Source organism: Panulirus ornatus, chromosome 9 (assembly GCF_036320965.1).
Source record: "Panulirus ornatus isolate Po-2019 chromosome 9, ASM3632096v1, whole genome shotgun sequence".
Taxonomy (NCBI): Eukaryota; Metazoa; Arthropoda; class Malacostraca; order Decapoda; family Palinuridae; genus Panulirus; species Panulirus ornatus.
This window is the reverse complement of record NC_092232.1, coordinates 10,602,938-10,624,446: the sequence shown is the minus strand read 5'-3', so window position 1 is coordinate 10,624,446 and position 21,509 is coordinate 10,602,938. Positions and strand designations below refer to the sequence as shown.

At 43.0% G+C, this 21,509-nt stretch overlaps 1 protein-coding gene across 29 annotated transcripts in view; it reads left to right on the top strand.

Moving 5' to 3' along the window:
• The window catches only part of sm (heterogeneous nuclear ribonucleoprotein L), a 443,801-nt gene that overhangs the window by 394,820 nt on the left and 27,472 nt on the right, over positions 1–21,509 (top strand). For all 29 annotated transcript variants that reach the window (XM_071664637.1, XM_071664635.1, XM_071664627.1 and 26 more), the window contains 2 exons: positions 20,150–20,251; positions 21,052–21,124. In XM_071664637.1, coding sequence (XP_071520738.1) covers positions 20,150–20,251; positions 21,052–21,124 — 175 coding nt within the window. The remainder of the gene's footprint in view (positions 1–20,149; positions 20,252–21,051; positions 21,125–21,509) is intronic.

Sequence of the window (21,509 nt, the reverse complement as noted above, 5' to 3'; positions counted from 1 at the left end):
GAGGAGAGAGAGAGTATAAGTTCGTTATGGGCGGCAGCCACACGTCCGGCCGTAGGTTGAATGGCTTCTGGCTTCTCCCATGCTTCCCGAGGTTTCCCTAGCCTCCCCCAGCAACAGCGTGTCGTCCTGACATACAGCAGGGCTGCGCGTTCCTCGCTGGGAGGGCACGGGCACTACTGTGGGTTTCATGGAGATGATGCCACGGTAAGAGCTTTAGGAGCGGGAGGGGATGGAGGCGGGTCGTCCAGGTCAATACTACTGTCACCGGTCTTGGGTTGGGTAAGGGTGGGTCGTCGCCAGGGGAGTGGCTATCGCGACTCTCGCCTCGTGAGAGTGACCCCGATCCTCTCCCTCCGTCAGGAGAACGGGACGTGGACCCTCCGGAGTGATCCTCACTCCAGGATTTTACCAGCAGTAGTTATGGACGGTACTGTAAGTTCCACCGCGATCCTCCTCCTCCTCCTCTTGCCTCTCTCATCCTCTTGCCTCTCTTTCCTCCTCCTCCTCCTCGTCCCTGAACTTGACACGCCGACCTCCTCCATCGTGATGGAAAGGCCTCGGGAGGTTATGGCCTTGTTGGAATCCTTAAAATGTTACGGTCGTGTAGGGAGGGAGAGTGAGTGAAAGGAAGAGAGGGTGGAGTTCATGGCCGGTCCAGCGTGCCATTTCCGGACTCTTCTTGTACGCAGAGCAGAAGTTACCACACGCAACTGAGCCGGAACAATAAGGGTGTAAAGTCTTTTTTATAAGAAGTACACCAGCATGGATGGATCTTGGAGAGTCTGGATTCTATGACATGTCATTGGTGGTAATATTCCCGTCTTCGTTGTAAGAGTATAACAAGTCCCCGAGAAAATTATGTTCTTCTGTCTCTATTATCCTCTGGGAATGCACCTTGAAGCAGCGGTAGGAATTTGTCACTTCCTCAGTGGCGTCTCCGCAGAGAAGTGTCCACAAAATCGACAGTTAAGGACGCCACGGGGGGGGGGGGGGGGTTGAGCTCGCCCCGCTGGATATTTATGTTCTTTCTCCACACCGAGGCCGAATCTGGACAGTGGCGTCACTGCTGGGGAAATAGACGAAGCTGACGCATGCGTCAACACCGGTGGCCTCCCCCCCCCCCCCCCCTCCTTGAGAAGTCTTGCAACACGTCTCCGTCTGATGGCCATCTACGGTATTACCGGACCCGTAGGCCCCCCCCCCCCCCTCTCTCTCTCTCTCTCTCTCTCTCTCTCTCTCTCTCTCTCTCTCTCTCTCTCTCTCTCTCTCTCTCTCTCTCCCCCCCCCCCCCCCCCCGAGAAAACTACCTCTCCACGAGCCTCCATCTTCCTGTGTTCTCAGAAATTCACACTTATTTTGATCAGCGTGTGAGGGAAGAATGTTGGGGAGACGTGTTGCAATAGTGGAGAACTCCATGACGTTGCTGCGGGAGATATGAGCGAGGCGACGGAGTTAGTTAGGGTGGTGTTGACACGTCAGAGGACCTGCTCCTCCTCCTCCTCCTGGGTAGTGGCAAAGCGAGACATAGATTCTTGCCTTTTATGTGTTCGTAGAGATCCCCGGGGCCGGGCGAGGCACAGAGTATAGAGGAGAATGTGTTGCTGCTGTCTTTTGAAGTAAGGAAGGCCTTGTAGTTTTTCCGTTGCGCCATAATCTCAGAAAGGTTTTTCAGCTTCTGGTTTAAAGACAGTTGTTCTGTCGGGTAATAATGAGGCTGTTGGCCGTGCGTACGTAACTGCGAACAGTTATTACGCAGATGAATTCTACTGGAATATCGGGTGCTTTGGTACAAGGACGCGCGTGCGTGGTGTGTATTGCCCCGATGTGTGGCGTGTGAGTTCGTATGGCGCAGGGTGGGAGCGGAAAGCCGTGCGACGTCCGCATCGCAGGCTGGGGTTGGCCACGCCAGATAACCCTTTATTACACTCGTTTTCCCGCCTCGTAAAGATCACAATCTTACATCCGCGTGGAAGACGGGCTGAGCTCAAGTGCCCGGTCCCACAGTAGCGTGTGACAACTGGCCGTGTCTCCTGCCTCCTTCCCTCCCTCCTCCTGGGTCACCTCCACCACACACGCTCCACACACCGTCGCCACCACTTATATAAGACGACGTCGGCAACTTGTTTGTTAACAAGGGTTTTAAAAACAAAATATGTCGTATTTATGATCTTCTCCGTCCTCCCACACTCCCTCTTGACCAGATGTTTAGACTGATGAGAAAGCGTCTGGAGACGAGGGAGGGAGCGATACTTTTGCGTATCTACGATATAACAAAAATAGATGGCTTTTGTTGTATGGACGCCACACGTGCGAGAGGCCACCATCACCCGACGGGAGGGACGTGTGGGCGGTCGTGGGATAATTAGGATGGCAATTGGAGATGAGGCATCGGGAGGGTGGAAGCACGTTTCTGGGACTGATCGCAGACGGAGGAGCTACACGTGCATTAGTTTGTCGTCGTGTTATTTGCTCGTTGTGGAAATGTTTGTTACCCTTACAACGCACCTCTCACAAGACGGTGTATATATATATATATATATATATATATATATATATATATATATATATATATATATATATATATATATCGAGAGTGTGCGTGTGCGGGCCGACACGACACGGGCAATATCGCTTTTATGGCCATACTGAATGAAAGGTAAGGTCGCATGTATTACATTTCTCTCTCTCTCTCTCTCTCTCTCTCTCTCTCTCTCTCTCTCTCTCTCTCTCTCTCTCTCTCTCTCTCTCTCTCTCCATAAAGACTTCAGTCTCGGGAGTCGAAAGACGAGATTGGTTCGACGTGGAAATGAAGGGAAAAGGTAGGGACATAAGATTCGAGGGTGGGGAAAAGAAAACAAAGAAAGAAATGCGTTTTTGGGGGGAAGTGGAGAGCGTGCGCTTGAGAGTGGAACAGAACAACAGTGCTGAGAGAGAGAGAGAGTAAAGAAATCCATAGCTTAGCCGTGGAGGAGGAGAACAGGTACCGTAATGGCTCCTCTCTTCTGTTGCCAACGGCCAAACAGTAATCAGCCGACGGAGTGGCTTGTCTGTCGATCGATGATTTTGATTTTTTTTTTTTTTTTATTTTTGCCGCAGCAGGCAGGAGTGGCCCGCTTTACTGTGCAGGAGCAATAGCTGTAGAATGGAAAGAGGATCAGCGGCTCCAGGATGAGAAAAGGGGTCTGGGTCTCTCTTGAGGGGTTTTTTTTTGAAGACTAGATTGTGAGAGTGGAGGAGACTCGTCGTCAGGGTGCTTGATCAAGACTTCATACACTTAGGGTGTGTTATGAGGCTGGCAATCTGGGAAGTACGTGGAGCTGCTGTGTTAGAGAGATTGTACTCCTTACAAGGACGAATCAACTCCCCGGTATAATTGGAGTATCTGCTCAGGAGAGAAGAATCCACGGCATCCGACAGAGACTCCCAGGTTTTTTAAAAGAGACAGACTTGGCTATTTGCTTTACGTGGGGGGTTCCCAATATAGGTTAGACGTTACGGTGAATTTTACCGCTTATATCGTTGAGGTGCTCGACCATAGGGGTCATCAGAGGAGATGGGGGAAAAGCATGAGAGAAGTGTGTTGGAATGAGAAAAGACGTCGTGTGTGATGAGTACGTTTAAACTCGATCAGTTTTGCTTGACGGAGAGGAGCAAGGTGTTGCTACCCAGAAATGTGAAGTCATCGCAGAGGAAGAAAAGCTGTTTCTTGATGCTCTCTTGTACTGTCGGCTCTCCATGTAAGAGGGACAACGTTACACACACACATCTCGTGATATGTGCCGGCATGACCGCCTAGTTCATTGTTCACACTGTATGCTTATCCCGTGAGCAGCAACGCAAGAGGATTACGGATGTGACAAAGTGTCTCTCAGGAAATGGGCTACCGGGGTCAAACTTAGAAATTCATTGACCTAAATATATATATATATATATATATATATATATATATATATATATATATATATATATATATATATATATATATATATATTCTTTCTTTTTTCTTTCATACTATTCGCCATTTCCCGCATTAGCAAGGTAGCGTTAAGAACAGAGGACTGGGCCTCTGAGGGAATGTCCTCACCTGGCCTCGTTCTCTGTTCCTTCTTTTGGAAAATAAAAAAAAAACGAGAGGGGAGGATTTCCAGCCCCCCGCTCCCTCCCCTTTTAGTCGCCTTCTACGACACGCAGGGAATACGTGGGAAGTATTCTTTCTCCCCTATCCCCAGGGATATATATATATATATATATATATATATATATATATATATATATATATATATATATATATATATTTAAAAGTGTTGCGTTAAATGGGCGTGATGAATCCAAAAAGGGATGTAGGCGTCCGGATGAAACGCTTAGAGGAGCAGTGGATATCAGGCAAATCATGTCGATAGATTAAGCCACTCTCGCTGGTTTTGGTTCATGGTTGTAGATAGATGCAAGCTAGGTTTGATGGGGTGGTGGCGGTAGATACGTCGCCCCCATTCCTCCCGACACGCGCCTGCAACAGAAGCCTCATGAAGTCTTATAAGAAGGAAGCCGCTTTTCCCTCCGCGCCATGGCAACTTCGCCGGCGATATTCACGTTGGTAGGAATCCTCCCTCCCCTCCATATCTATTTACGGGTCGTAGTGCCGCGCCTCCCGGCGATATCATTGCCAGCGAGGGATAAACAATGCAAAGCGATGGAGACTTTGGTCCCGCGTGGAAGGGTCGGCTTACCCATCTCGGCGAGCTAGCACCCCCCTGCATCCTCCTGGCATCTCTTGATATTTGCAAGGAGGAGGCTAGCTATATTGCCTCTTATAGAACCAGCCGATATTGACAGTGTTATTGTTGGTGGTTCTCCAGCCCTCAAGACCAGCCCACAAACTCCCGGCTTGTTCCTGGGTGGAGGAGGAGGAGGAGGACAGCAGCTCTCACTGTGGGTCAGGGGCGGGCTTGCCGACTCGGGTAAAACCCGAAGGCAACCATCCTCATTAGTCCAATCGAGACGCGACGCTTTGGTGTGATGGCCTGGCGTGGTGTTACACGACCCTCGGGAGTGTTGGGGTCGAGGGACGGGCCGCCATCGTACCTCAGGACAGCACCGTCGAGTTAATGCTTAAGGGGTCAAGCACTGCTCCAAGGTGGAGACGAGTGGCAGCATGTCCCTTGGTCCACTCGGCTGGACGCCACACGCCACCCTGCGGCCAAAGTTTTGAAACACTACTGGATTTCTTTTGGCAGTTGTAAAAGTTGGGAGCGGAGCGCCTGGTGTGGGGGGGGGGGGGTGTCGGTTTTGGTCCGACTTGTTGGTGTTGGTGAAGAATTTTGCTCGGGAATAACTGGTTATATCCGTGCTGAGGATACGTGAAGATTTATTTGCGAGGAGCCTTCGAGAGGAGATGGTAGGATATAACTGCATCTGTTGCCCTGCTTCGTCGATGTATTCATCGTGTGCTAGCCCATCCTGCCTCGTCTTATTCGCACGTGGTCAGGCTTTGAACTTCGTGTGTTAGGGAGAATCATCAAGTATGTGAAAGTTTACTTTCCAAGACTTTGCCATAAAGTCCAGCAGACGGGCGTGGCATCTCCAGAGAGTCTTGTGTACCACATTTCCCGCCCTCCGTTTATATGATTTCTGAAACCCTCTCTCTTCCAGTCTTTTAACAGGAATGTGCCTTACTTGATTACTATCATTTGTTTTCGGTGTTTTTTTTTTATGATTTTAGCTCTTAGTAACTGTTTTTCGTTCTTTGTACATGACCCCTGTCTCTCTCTCTCTCTCGTCCCCGCCCTTATGTGTGTCGTTTCGCTGGTGTTCCCTGCTTTTCCAGCAGTTCGTTGTGGCAGCTTTTCCACCCCTTGACATTGTGCCACCTTCATCCCGTCTCTCTCTCTCTCTCTCTCTCTCTCTCTCTCTCTCTCTCTCTCTCTCTCTCTCTCTCTCTCTCTCGACCTCAGCCTGGTCCCGGCTGTAGGTGTCCCCTCTGCTGGTTTGTAGGACGGCCTGAGTTTTTTTTTTTTTTTTTTCTGGGAACGCTGTAATTTACCCTGAGGTCTCCCGACAAGATTTTTACTCTTGATGCCACCACTTTTTCTGCGTCCAGGCGAATGTAGGCAGATTTTTTTTCCCTCATTAAAGGCGACTGTAACGAGAAGTTGAGATTTACGAGGGAGCATATTAATGGTGTATCAGGAGTTAGAAGAGTGAGGGAAGGTTGGAGAGTAGGCCTGATGTCTGTGATTACAGAATTCGGAGGAATTAAAACGCTCAGGGAACATGTTTTCTGCGGATCAGTTCGCCTCGCCTCAAGTGGCGAGATGCTGGGAGGTAGAATGTGTAAAATCCATTTACACCAACGTATCGGTCTTTACACGTTCGGGAAGGAGTTAGAATATGGGGAAGCTACTGTAAAGATGAAAACTGGAGCGTATACAATATCAGGAGGTATGTGTAGGGTAGGGCAGGTTTGTCGTGGACCGGCTAGGTATGGTGCAGTAGGGCGCCGCACAAGGCCATAGATGACCAGATGTGACGCCACTTGCGAGATGTAAGCGTACAGGTGAGCGTGCTGGCAGTGGCTCATCCATATCTCCGCCTCGCTTAGCGCCCACTTTTAATAAAGAGGAGAGTATCCTAAGGGAAGCGCAGAGATTACCCTATCACAGCGAGAGAGCTTCACGCTCGTTGGCTAATAGTCTTTCCGGAGGAGTCATGACACATTGGTGAAGCGCTGTGGTAGGCAGGGAAGAAGTAAACGAATGCGTGACATGAGAAAGACAAAGAACTGTTGTTGCTGGACTGGGCACGCGAGACACTCTTCCACCCTGTAATATATATCAGCGTCTGAAGCGTAGATAATCGTCGGGTGGCCAACCAACCAACCCTCCACTCCCCCACCCTCCAGTTAGGCTTATCCCACTCGAAGGTTTGCTACGACTTTGCCAACGAACTAATTCAGCAGCGTATTCGGTCACTTTGTTCATGCTTGCTGGCGATGGCTGAGCAGAGTGTGAACTTTAAGCCTTGGTAGTGCGTAGGGCTCGGCAGCAAGGGTCGTGGGTACACATCTTGAAAGCTCGTATAGTGCAGCAGACACCACTTGGTGGCACTCCTCTCGCTGACAGTATATCCCTTGTAGACTCACTAAAGCTTACCTTCTGGCTGCCTCTCCATGAAATCTAGTTCTTGTGTGTTTTGTCGTAACCTCTTTATTGCTTGAAGTGCACTTGGCACGGCCTAAGGAGGAGGAAATTACAGTTCCGATGGGGATGGAGGAGCGGAAAATGAGGTTGTGAAAGGCAGGAAGGCTAGGTGATTGACCGGACCGTAGGATATCTGCCTTCTGATGAAGCAACAATTTGCATAAGGTCATGTTAGCAGTGCAAGTGACCATATTTGTCAGGCCCGCGATGGCACGGCATTATCAGCGAGGAAATTTAAAAAGATAAGCGTTCGGAGCATTTTCATAGTTTGAGAATCATTAAGTGGATGACCACCCCACGTTAGTGTAAGAGCAACGTTGTTTTTGGCTTTTGCCCTATCAACTGCTCGGGGTCATCGAGTCGGTCTTCGTTAAGCTAAACCCACCAACCGAGATCTTCAACACATTCTACAGGTGTTGAGGATAATCGTAAGACCAAATAAACTCGGTGTACATGGGTCATTGACGGTAGGAGTGTGTACCAGTTGAACATGTATATATGCTTGACGTGGATGGCTTGGACTAGGCTGTTTCTTCATGGTAAATTGAAGCACGCTGGGTAACGTCTCTCTCTCGTCGCGACCGTTGGGAGGATGAGACGGTGTCTTGATCACAGATGTTGCGTACATCAAGCTAGAAAGCGCGAAGGGAGTAGTAGTCGGAGGAACCTGATGACTACCACATCTACTTATAGGCCGCGGGGAAGCAGCCACGGTTTTTTTTTTCCCCCACAAGCATCTCTATCCCATGTCAGAACTGCTGGTTAAGTCGTAGGAGGAAAGTAATACATGAGGTACAGTCTTGTCATAAACGAAGAAGTTAGTCATACTGATGAGCAGGTGTTTATTTGAGATCTTAAATGTTGTCCAACTTTTGCAAGAAAATGAGAAATTGATTACGTTTGTATAAGGGTGTTGTAGGAGAGTGAAAGGAGTTGCAGGTGGTGGGGAAAAGAGGGAGTGTGGGTGCAGGTGAGAGAGGTGGAGGGAGCGGTGCGTTCGTGTATATGGCGTGGGCGGCACGGTACAAAGCTGTAATAATGCAGTTGTGGTGTTGGGGGAGGGTGCCAAGGGTGCGTCATGGCGGTGAACACTGCCTCAGATAGTTGGCCTCAGCCCAGCCTCACGTTTTGATGATGACTCACACAATGTTGCCCCAAACATGTCTCCCAGTATTCACCCACGCCGGGGTTTTTATTGGTCTCGCCCGTTTGGCTTTACAGTACATATCAGTGTTCATTATTCTAAATGTGGTTGATAGGAGTAACTTTTAATCTTTCAGCACTTGCACCAGCCTGTCATTCAACTTGTGATCATTCACACAAAGGAAGCGTTAGGCACGGCTGGCTGTATGGAGATCATCTTAGATTTGTCGATGCTCTCTGTGGAAGTGCGTTTAAGTATTGAGGAAAAGACACATTTCCATCGAAATTTAATTTTGTGTACTAGTTCTTGGGTACAACATCCCTTCTTCATGAAAAAGCTTGGCTGTATAACCATGTAACTTACAAATGGACGTCAAAACATGGAGTCACAGAGTCTAATACACATTATATTAGAATAATTCAAGGAAACAAAGTATTGAAGAAATTATAGAGTGATGATTTTTTTTCCTATAGGAAGCCAAGATAATGATATTCTTCTAATAGCTTAATGTTGGTGAGGGTGAATGCAAGAGTTTTGGAAAGAGGGGCAAGTATGAAGTCTGTTAGGGATGAGAGAGCTTGGGAAGTGAGTCAGTTGTTGTTCGCTGATGATACAGCGCTGGTGGCTGATTCATGTGAGAAACTGCAGAAGCTGGTGACTGAGTTTGGTAAAGTGTGTGAAAGAAGAAAGTTAAGAGTAAATGTGAATAAGAGCAAGGTTATTAGGTACAGTAGGGTTGAGGGTCAAGTCAATTGGGAGGTAAGTTTGAATGGAGAAAAACTGGAGGAAGTGAAGTGTTTTAGATATCTGGGAGTGGATCTGGCAGCGGATGGAACCATGGAAGCGGAAGTGGATCATGGGGTGGGGGAGGGGGCGAAAATTCTGGGAGCCTTGAAAAATATGTGGAAGTCGAGAACATTATCTCGGAAAGCAAAAATGGGTATGTTTGAAGGAATAGTGGTTCCAACAATGTTGTATGGTTGCGAGGCGTGGGCTATGGATAGAGTTGTGCACAGGAGGATGGATGTGCTGGAAATGAGATGTTTGAGGACAATATGTGGTGTGAGGTGGTTTGATCGAGTGAGTAACGTAAGGGTAAGAGAGATGTGTGGAAATAAAAAGAGCGTGGTTGAGAGAGCAGAAGAGGGTGTTTTGAAATGGTTCGGGCACATGGAGAGAATGAGTGAGGAAAGATTGACCAAGAGAATATATGTGTCAGAGGTGGAGGGAACAAGGAGAAGAGGGAGACCAAATTGGAGGTGGAAAGATGGAGTGAAAAAGATTTTGTGTGATCGGGACCTGAACATGCAGGAGGGTGAAAGGAGGGCAAGGAATAGAGTGATTTGGAGCGATGTGGTATACCGGGGTTGACGTGCTGGCAGTGGATTGAATCAAGGCATGTGAAGCGTCTGGGGTAAACCATGGAAAGCTGTGTAGGTATGTATATTTGCGTGTGTGGACGTATGTATATACATGTGTATGGGGGTGGGTTGGGCCATTTCTTTCGTCTGTTTCCTTGCACTACCTCGCAAACGCGGGAGACAGCGACAAAGAGAGAAAAAAAAAAAAGCTTAATGTTTTTATATATCTTGTAAATGAAGCCCAGATGTTTTCTGTAAATACTTTGTCTTTAGATATTTCCTAATATAAAGCACTGAATAGCTGCAAAGTTTTAGCACTGTACAAATTCCACAAGATCATGCAGTTGTAATTTGTAACATAGCAGATTACCACAAAAAGAGCATATATTTTAGAAATTTTAGTGTTAAGCGGTTGACAGCCTGAACATTGCACACAAGAAAACTTCACACACATTTACCTACTTTAGTTTCAAAGGCTTAAAGGGAGCTACTGGGAAGAAGCACTATACATCCATTCGTATTAGTTGTTTGCTGTACATCCAATCATATGTGTTGATCTCGCATTGTCACTATATAGTTTGTCACTGTCTGTTTCTTTGTGTTGTCACTCTTCATGTGAGCTTCTCTCATAGTTTGCCTGCTCACTTGAGGTTCTCTTACAGTTTGTCTGTGAATTAGTTTCTTTCAGTATTTTTGTTCATATTAGCTTCTGTCATTGTATATCTTGATATTAGTTAGTTTCCATGTGTCTTTTCAAATGAGCTACTGTCATGGTATCTCTGTTCAGATGAGTTGCTGTCACAATATGTCAGTTCATATGAGTTGCTCTCACAGTTTGTTCATTTGAACTGCTTTCATAGAATGTTTTTGCAACTTTAGCTGGATATTACAGTTTGGTAATTGAATTTCTTCCAGTTTTTGAAATGAAAAAGAAAAGATTGAGACTCTTAATCCCTCTCATTGCGGCAGTCATAATATCCAGGAACACTGCAGGATGTTTTCAAATATTTAGTCAAGACTCTTTGTGCTTTTCATTGTGGAAGTTGTAACACCCAGGAAGACTGTGTGCTGGATATTATTGATTATTCTAAAAAGAATATCTCATTCTGTTCGTTATTAATTTAGAATAGAAAGATGCACAGCTTGATGAGACATCATTTCCATTTATTGTGTGTACTTTCATTTATGTTGCACTAGTGTCAAGCATATAATGTGGTATTTTAGGAGAATTTTGGTATACGCAGTGAGATATTTGATGTTTTTGTTGCAAAAAATATGATTACTAAGTAGTTTCATCTGTAATATCTATTATCTTGTTGGAATGAGATCTTCAGGAATTATTACCTTACAGAAGGATATTGATCTTTTATGGGCTTCCTTAACACCTCCTCATGTACTGACTAGTAAATGGAAAAAGTTTAGACTGCAGTGTCTAAAAACTTGCATGGGATGCTGCTGCAAGCAGTAATGCCTTTGTTTCACCTTGAGGTAGATGTGGCCGGTTCAAGAATTAATGTTGTGCTGCAGTAGTGTATGCACCCCTGCCGTAGTGAACATATAAAGAAATTACCATGAATAGATTAGCTTTCGGGTCACAAAACTTTAGTTTAAACTTCAAATGTAGATGTACATTAAATTGGTTTTGATACTGATGTGTCAAATACCACATCATTGGGCCCATGCAGTTGCTGAATTATGGGTACAGTATTGTTATTACATAGGTGACCTGATAGTGGCTCAAATGATATATAACAACCTGAGAGTAATTTTTTGCAATGTCCTTTTTTGCATAAGTGTTTAGATAAATTTCTATATGTAGTTATTACTGTACGTAACAGATATATGCCCTTATTTCTGATTGCAGAATGTTCAAAAGTTGATAAAGGTAGCAGTAGATGATTACAAAGAGGTTGACATTTGTGGATGTCATCTGTCCTACTTGAGATTGAGGATGAGTAAATGTGTGGTAAAGTTTATGTCTCAGGAGAGGCAAATCGTGGATTTCATCCATTGAAGGAACTAGTGGGGATCTTCCTTGTTACTGTACTGATATACATCCCTGTGGTGTACCTTAATAATTCTGCTGCGTGAGCTTTTATCACAAGAAATATTAAGCCCTTCAAAACCTGGACTGTCAAATTTGCAAAATATAAGTGCCAATTCACTAAGCACCAGTACCCTTATAGCTGTTAGAACTTTGGAATGCTGGACTGGAAACATTAAGACTGTGATAAACTTCCTTTTTTAAAGTTTATAAACAAGATCTCACAAAATAAAGAATGAAACTTTGCCTTCTTTTTAATGAAAGTTGGTTGGACTTACAGAACTCTACTTGAATGACCGTTTCATATGTGCTCCTCACCAAGCCTGGTGTGTCACACTTATGATAATCTTGAAAGTTGTGGTATGTGGGGTTATATTTCTAAGCCTTACCTGTGAATAATTTTATTGGATTTTTCTGTGATCTGTAGCGGGTAGCATATATCAGTGATGTCATTCATCATTTAATTTATTGATATAAGTAGAATTTTTAGCATAGGTTTAATATGAAGGTTGATTTTTTGAACTTATTCACTTAGTGAAATCACATTGTTTTTTTATTGCCCAGCAGCTTATGTTTCCTCAGACTGTCCAAAATGCATGAACACTCTCCTTGATCTTCGTTGTTTTGCAAACATCACAAGAGGTTAGGTTGTGGACTTAGCATTGTGTTTGGTTCATGTTCATCTGTCAGAGTCCAATTAGTTAATGGCACAGATCTTTTTCAAGAAGAAAGTTTGTAAAGTTGAGATACCTTTATATATATATATACATGTGTATGTGGGTGGGTTGGGCCATTCTTTCGTCTGTTTCCTTGCACTACCTTGCTAACGCGGGAGACAGCGACAAAGTAAAATAACGAAATAGATATATATATATATATATATATATATATATATATATATATATATATATATATATATATATATATATATATATATATATATATATTATCCCTGGGGATAGGGGATTAAGAATACTTCCCACGTATTCCCTGCGTGTCGTAGAAGGCGACTAAAAGGGGAGGGAGCGGGGGGCTGGAAATCCTCCCCTCTCGTTTATTTTTTTAATTTTCCAAAAGAGGGAACAGAGAATTGGGCCAGGTGAGGGTATTCCCTCAAAGGCCCAGTCCTCTGTTCTTAATGCTACCTTGCTAACGCGGGAAATGGCGAATAGTTTAAAAGAAAGAAAAAGATATATATATATATATATATATATATATATATATATATATATATATATATATATATATATATATATACTGATTTATTATACTTAATTGCTGTATCCCGCATCAACCCTGATATACCACATCGTTCCATTTCACTCTATTCCTTGCACGCCTCTTGCCCTCTTGCATGTTCAGGCCCCAGTCGCTCAAAATCTTTTTCACTCCATTCTCTGACATATATATCCTCTTTGTCAATCATTCCTCACTCAATATCTCCATATGTCCAAACCATTTCAACACACCCTCTTCTGCTGTCTCAACCACACACTTTTTACTTTCACACATCTCTCTTACCCTTTCATTACTTACTCGATCAAACCATCTCACAACACGAATTGTCCTCAAATGTTTCATTTCCAACACATCCACCCTCCTTTACACAACCCTCTCTACAGTCCTTACCTTGCTAACATATAATATTGTTGGAACTACTATTCCTTCAAACATACTTGTTTTTGCTCTCTGAAATAGTCTCTCCTTCCACACATTCTTCATCGCTCTCAGAACTTTCGCCCCATCCCCCACTGTGACTCTCTTCTTCCGCTTCCATGGTTCCATCAACTGCTGAGTTCTCTTCTAGATATCTAAAACACTTCACTTCCTTCAATTTTCTCCATTCAAACTTACATTCCAATTAACCTGTCTTTCAACCCTATTGACCCGTAATAACCTTGCTCTTATTCACATTAACTCTCAAGTTTCTCCTTTCACACATTTTTCCAAACACTATGTACTTGATTGCTGTTTGCCATGCAAGCGAGGGAGCACCAGAAATATATGAAGAAAGGCTACATTTGCCTGCATCCATTCTCAAGTTATGTGTAATGCACCAGAACCACAGCTCCTCATCCACAACCAGGCCCCATGGACCTTTCTATGGTTTGCCCTGGCTGCTTCTCATACCCTGGTTCAGTCCACTATTGAGAGCATGTCAACCCCAGTATACCACATCATTCCAGTTCACTCTATCCTGTGCATGCCTTTCACCTCCTGCATGTTCAGGCCTTGATCACTCAAAATTTTTTCACTCCATCCTTCCATCTCAAATTTGGTTTCTTCCTTCTTGTTCCCTTCACTTCTGACATATGTGTTCCCTTTTTTAACCTCTCATAACTCATTTCCTCCACACATCCAAACATCCTTTAGTCCAGACAAAATTACTTGATGGAACTTGATATTACCGCAGCCACCAGACTAGTTTACTGGGTGGCCACAGATGCGTTGTGTGTAGTGCGCACTTATTTACATTCTTTACACTGCACTCGGTGGTGATACTGCCATTCTGAGAGATTCATAGCTTGTTTTGCTTAAATTTGACCCTAGCTATGGCTTCTAAGACATATGAGAGTGTCATTCGTGGTGTCCATATCGATGCAAGATAAAGTAGAACTGTTGGAAAAATGGACCTTTGTGTTTCAGTGCATCAGCTGTGTGCCATCTACAACATTGGTTCATCAACTGTTTATGATGTAAAGAAGCAAAGGAAGAAAATATTGAAATTCTGTACAGACAGAGATTCCAAGAAGTAAATGACAATTAGAAAACCTATGAAAGATGGTAAGAGGAGTGAGCATGATCGAGTGATGATGGAATGGTCTCGACTGCATCAGAGTGATGGAGTGGACATGTCAGGTAGCATGATAATGGACCAGGTTAAGTTGTTCCATAGAGAACTTAAATTACAACGTGAGTGTGACTATCGTGAAGGATGGATTCAAAGATTCAAGAAGCGTCATGTGGACGAATTTGCGAAACTCGCTGACAAGCACCTCAGTCCTGAGCAGGAGTATAATGTATTTCATTTATTCAATTTACACTTAATATTTGTTTGATTTAAATTTCTATTAGTCCATGGTATACATGGGAGATGTATAATTAGTGGGTTAGAGGTGTGTTGATGAATTATTACATGGCCACAGTTAGTCAGGCAAAACAGTTAATTCGGCAAGGCTTTGGAACTGAGAGTGCCGGAAGATCAGTGGTGTTCCTATATTATTATTTTGCTTTGTCGCTGTCTCCCGCGTTAGCGAGGTAGCGCAAGGAAACAGACGAAAGAATGGCCCAACCCACCCACATACACATGTATATACATACACGTCCACCCACGCAAATATACATGCCTATACATCCCAACGTATACATAAATATATACACACACAGACATATACATATATACACATGTACATAAGTCATACTGTCTGCCTTTATTCATTCCCATCGCCACCCCGCCACACATGAAATAACAAACCCCTCCCCCCTCATGTGTGCGAGGTAGCACTAGGAAAAGACAACAAAGGCCCCATTCGTTCACACTCAGTCTCTAGCTGTCATGTAATAATGCACCAAAACCACAGCTCCCTTTCCACATGCAGGCCCCACAGAACTTTCCATGGTTTACCCCAGACGCTTCACATGTCCTGGTTCAATCCATTGACAGCATGTCGACCCCGGTATACCACATCGTTCCAGTTCACTTTATTCCTTGCACGCCTTTCACCCTCCTGCATGTTCAGGCCCCGATCACTCAAAATCTTTTTCACTCCATCTTTCCACCTCCAATTTGGTCTCCCACTTCTCATTCCCTCCACCTCTGACACATATATCCTCTTTGTCAATCATTCCTCACTCATTCTATCCATGTGACCAAACCATTTCAAAACACCCTTTTCTTCTCTCTCAATCACACTCTTTTTTATTACCACACATCTCTCTTACCCTTTCATTACTTACTCGATCAAACCACATATTGTCCTCAAACATCTCATTTCCAGCACATCCACCCTCCTCCGTACAACTCTATCTATAGCCCACGCCTCACAACCATATAACATTGTTGGAACCACTATTCCTTCAAACATACCCATTTTTGCTTTCCAAGATAATGTTATCGACTTCCACACATTTTTCAATGCTCCCAGAACTTCCGCCCCCTCCCCCACTCTATGATTCACTTCCGCTTCCACGGTTCCATCCGCTGCTAAATCCGCTCCCAGCTATCTGAAACACTTCACTTCCTCCAATTTTTCTCCATTCAAACTTACCTCCTAATTGACTTGTCCCTCAACCCTACTGTACCTAATAACCTTGCTGTTATTCACATTTACTCTCAGCTTTCTTCTTTCACACTTTACCAAACTCAGTCACCAGCTTCTGCAGTTTCTCGTCCAAATCAGCCACCAGTGCTGTATCATCAGCGAACAACAACTGACTGACTCCCCAAGCTCTCTCATCCACAACAGACTGCATACTTGCCCCTCTTTCCAAAACTGTTGCGTTCACCTCCCTAACAACCCCATCCATAAACAAATTAAACATCCATGTAGACATCATGCATTCCTGCCGCAAACCAACATTCACTGAGAACCAATCACTTTCCTCTCTTCCTACACGTACACATGCCTTACATCCTCGATAAAAACTTTTCACTGCTGTTAACAACTTACCTCGCACACCATATATTCTTAATACCTTCCACAGAGCATCTCTATCAACTCTTATCATATGCCTTCTCCAGATCCATAAATGCTACATACAAATCCACTTGCTTTTCTAAGTATTTTTCACATACATTTTTCAAAGCAAACATCTGATCCACACATCCTCTACCACTTCTGAAACCACACTGCTCTTCTCCAATCTGATGCTCTGTACATGCCTTCACCCTCTCAATCAATACCCTCCCATTATTTCCCAGGAATACTCAACAAACTTATACCTCTGTAATTTAGGCACCTCACCGTGAGTCATACATACATTAGATAACCTTACCAATCATTCAACAATACAGTCACCCCCTTTTTTGATAAATTCCACTGCAATACCATCCAAACCCACTGCCTTGCTGGCTTTCATCTTCCGCAAAGCTTTTACTACCTCTTCCCTGTTTACCAAATCATACATGTATTACTATTGTACCATAGGAGTCGCTTCCTTTGGACTCTTGCAGCACCGTGAAAGCTAGTCATATCCACATGGCAGGACCACATGTCATAAAGGGTGGTAGTGTGTGTGTTTCTGTATAGGGAGAGCACAGAACAATAAAGGAATACTAGTGGTCAGTGTCTCCATTTTAGAAGGTTCAACATGGACATGAGAAGTCTTGTGTTGGAACATTGTTTAAGATGTTTGAGCAAAGAGTGGTGTCTAGACATTAGAAGAGAAAAGGCACCTAATCTTATCAAGTAAGTGTAGTTTTGGATGGATGTATATCTAGTGGGCTAGTGTGTGAAAGTGGGTAGTAGGGGCATTTGTTTAGGTAATGGGAGGTCATGTAGGAAGATTTAGAAAAGAGATGAAGTAAGGACTGTTTTTCGGAACACTAATTTGGTTTTTTTGTTGAAGCCATTGTAAGTGACTCTCCATGGTGGCTGGCATCAATTTTGGACAGCTACTTTTTGTCATTTGGAAAGATGATGTCAAGTATCTTTAGTGTTGAATGCAGAAGGCGTATACAGTGGTTATGGGCTTTCTGTTGATGATTGTGAAGTGTGGAGTGAATGTCTTGCGTGTATGTGGTTGTAGTTTTATTGAGCTGGACTGAGTGGTTTGGTCTTTCAGGGATGGGGGCAAGTTGAGTAGGAGTGACTGGTCATTCAGGTTGATAGGAGGGGATATTTTGGAGTGAGTTTTTGATGAAACTATGATACAGCCTTGTTGAAAAGTTAAATGAAAATCTTGTTACTTTTACATAATACATGTAGTCACAAATTGAACAAGAATGCAGACAGCCAAACATTGATCCTGTGCATTTTTTTTTTTTATTAAAATCCACGAGAACCCTCACAGATATTTAAAGAACTTCTCGCATAACTATTTTCATGTACATTTATAAATAGATGTAAGGTTTCTGCAGTCTTTTATTATTACAAGTTTTTTGAAGTTTATAATATTGATATATGTAGAACAGGACTGATGAACTTGATTTTTATTGCAGCCTAAGTTCATCTATTGCACTTCTACCATTTAAAGTACAAATATCTCTCATACAGTGTCTTGAAGACGAATTTTTACAGTAGATTTCAGAACAGCTGGTCATTTGAGTAACATGGATGGGAACAATAATTTTCATAGTAAATTACTTCAAAAGATGTTATGAAATAGTGATTGGTTTGTGGATGTTGCATATAATGGAAATTGATCACCAAAGCATCTCTCTCTCTCTCTCTCTCTCTCTCTCTCTCTCTCTCTCTCTCTCTCTCTCTCTCTCTCTCTCTCTCTCTCTCTCCCTCCCTCCTTTTTTTTTTTTTCTAAGCATGGTAAGTTGTCTCTGTGGTAATACATGGAAACACATATGTAACTTATTCATGATTACCTTAGGACCAGTTTCCATGAAAGAGTCCTGTTGTTACCAAGGACATTTCTAAAGACACCCGCAACCCAAGGCTGTACTACAAGTAGCAGGGAAGTGTAGACCCTTTTGCTGTGATAGGTTCTTTAATGAGATTGTGCTCCAAGTGGTACAGCCTCACCAAAGGTGACTTTTCACTTGTGGCATAACCTTAAGCAAATGAAGTCCAGTAATATATTTTACTATCATTATTTATATTATTTATTATACTTGTTCGCCATCTCCCATGTCAGCGAGGTATTGCAAGGATACAGACAAAGAATGGCTCGACCCACCCAGATACACGTTTATACATCAATGCCCATGCACTTGCATATACATATATACGCATTTCAACGTATACATACATATACATGTACACACCCACACTTGCCGCCTCCATTCATTTGCATCACCACCCCGCCACACATAACATCCTTCTAACTCCAGTATGGTCCCCCGGTCTCCCACTTCTCCTTGTTCCCTCCTGTCTGACACATATATCCTCTTTGTCAGTCTATCCTTGCTCATTCTCTCTATATGTCCAGACCATTTCAACACAAACTCTTCTGCTCTCTCAACCACACACTTTTTATTTCCACACATCTCTTTCACCCTTTCATAACTTACTTGATCAAACCACCTCACAGCACATATTGTCCTCGAACATTTCCAGCACATACAACCCTATTTATAGCCCTTGCCTCGCAACCATATAACATTTTTGGAACTTAATATTCCTTCAAACCCATTTTTGCTCTCTCCTTCCACACATTCTTCATTGCTCCAAGAAACTTTTCCCTCCTCCCCTACCCTGTCACTCGCTTCCACTTCCATGGTTCCATTCGCTGCTAAGTCCACTCCCAGATATCTAAAACACTTCTTCCTCCAATTTTTCTCCATTCAGACTTAATCCCAAGTGTAACTTGTCCCTCAACCCTTTACATTTACTCTTGGATTTCTCCTTTTGCATACTATTCCAAGCTCAGTCGCCAACTTTTTTTTATTATTATACTTAATCACTGTTTCCCACATCAGCAAGGTAGCGCCAGGAAACAAAGAATGGCCCATCCACTGGTGTACACATGTATATACATAAATGCCTATACATGCACATCACATATATATATACACATGCACATATTCATACTTGCCTTCATCCATTCCCAGGAAACAGACAAAGAATGGCCCATCCACTGGTGTACACATGTATATACATAAATGCCTATACATGCACAAATACATATATACACATGTACATGTTCGTACTTGCTTGCCTTCATCCATTCCCAGGACTCTTTTATTGGAAAGCATCCAAGACATCTCTCTTGAGGTTGCATATCTTCCTGTAGCAGGGAGTTTTATATTCTTTTGGAGTGAGCAGTTCTTTGATAAGAATGTACTAATTGTAATACAGCCTCACCAAATATTACTTTTCACTTGCGGTATAGCCTTGTGTAGGGAGAGTCCAGTTGAGATGTATTTTATTTATTTTACTTAGTCGCCATCTCCCATGCTAGCGAGATAGCGCAAGGAAACAGACAAGGAATGGCCCAACCCACCCACATACACATGTATATACACATTCACCGTTACCCACATTCGCGAGGTAGCGTTAAGAACAAAGGACTGATCCTTGGAGGGAACATCCTTACTTGGACCTTTCTTCTTCTTTTGGAAAATTAAGAATGAGGGAAGATTTATTTATGAATAGTTTTTTGTTTTCAGCTTTTTGCTATTTGTTCTATTATTATATATTTGGTATATGATTTAGATAAACCCCCAGCATAGATATTTGTATTTAGTCTTAGGCAAGATTTTTCTTTTTTTTAATCGCTTTCTCTCTCACAGGAATGAAGGAACCCCAGAACTCAAATGCTAGCACCAGTGGCTCTTCACGCCCCCCACTGCTTCAAGAGCCACGTGGCTTTGGAATGAATGTCTCGCCTTTCAGTGAGTTACTATTTCACCATTTCTTTCATTTTCCCCCAGTAAATATTCCTTTGCAACTATACACATAGATGTAAGAGGATTTTGTGTTAAGGTTGAAGTGTTGAGAGTAGAGGTAATGGTGTATTTACAAGATACATTAAACATCTCAGTCACCAGTCAACAGGTTTTGAACTTGAAAGTTGCTGATGTATGGCTCTTGTATTAACAGAGAACTTGAAAGTTCCTGATGTATGACTGTCATATAAACTGAGAACTTGAAAATGCCAGATGTATGGCTATCATATACAATGAGAACTTGAATATTGTTGATGTATTGCTTTCATATAAAATGAGAATTTGAAGGGTGGTGTATTGCTCTCATATGAACTGAGAAAGAAGCAGAAGAAATCTTAATTAGATAGAATGTATGCCAAGAAGTGTGGACTTCCCATTTCTTGTAAATTCATTGGGCATGAACAATTTCTGATTCTTGTTTTTTTCTTTGTGTTCTATATTTCGTGTTCAATTGTTATTCTTTTTTATCAGATTTACAAGTTTGTCGTAAATTTAGATGTTCATCACTTATTTTTTGTTTCAAAAAGCACCAGGTTCATTATTATTTGTTTTTTATTTACCTTTGGTAAAGTGAACATGTTTGTGGTAGACACACTCCTATTTGCAGTGCCCTAGTATCAATAAGTCTTACAAGTTCCAAGAAGTATTGAACAACAAAATTTTGCTCTCAGTATGATTCACCACATGATAGTCTCATATGTTCATGCATATTTTTTTTTACATTGAGTTTTCCATTTCTGTTTCAGGAGGTGGCATGAACGGTCAGATGGGTGGACCACGCAGCTCTGGAGGTCTTTTCAATAGCCCTATGCCAGACAGGTGAGCCTGTGCCATACTTAACCCCCAACTTTTGACTGAATTCCCAAGTAATGAAAAATGTGTATCCAACATGCCAAACATACAGAAGGAAACAGTTGATGTGAATAGAACTTTTGCTTATGTAAATTTGCTAAATCTCTTTCTGATTGATACCTTATGTTTATTGAAATGGATTATTTTGTCCTGTTACCAGGGTATTATGTTTTGAAATTAAATTCCCTGCCCTGATAACGATGATGTAGGGGAAATTTTTATCCCTTGTTTATGTAAGGGGAATATTCCCTTTACAGCAGCGTCACAGTTATGGTTTTTATTTTTCGTGTATTTTGTCAGTTTTATGGGGGGGGGGGATGTATGAGTAGAGGTTGCTGAAGTGTCAGGCAGG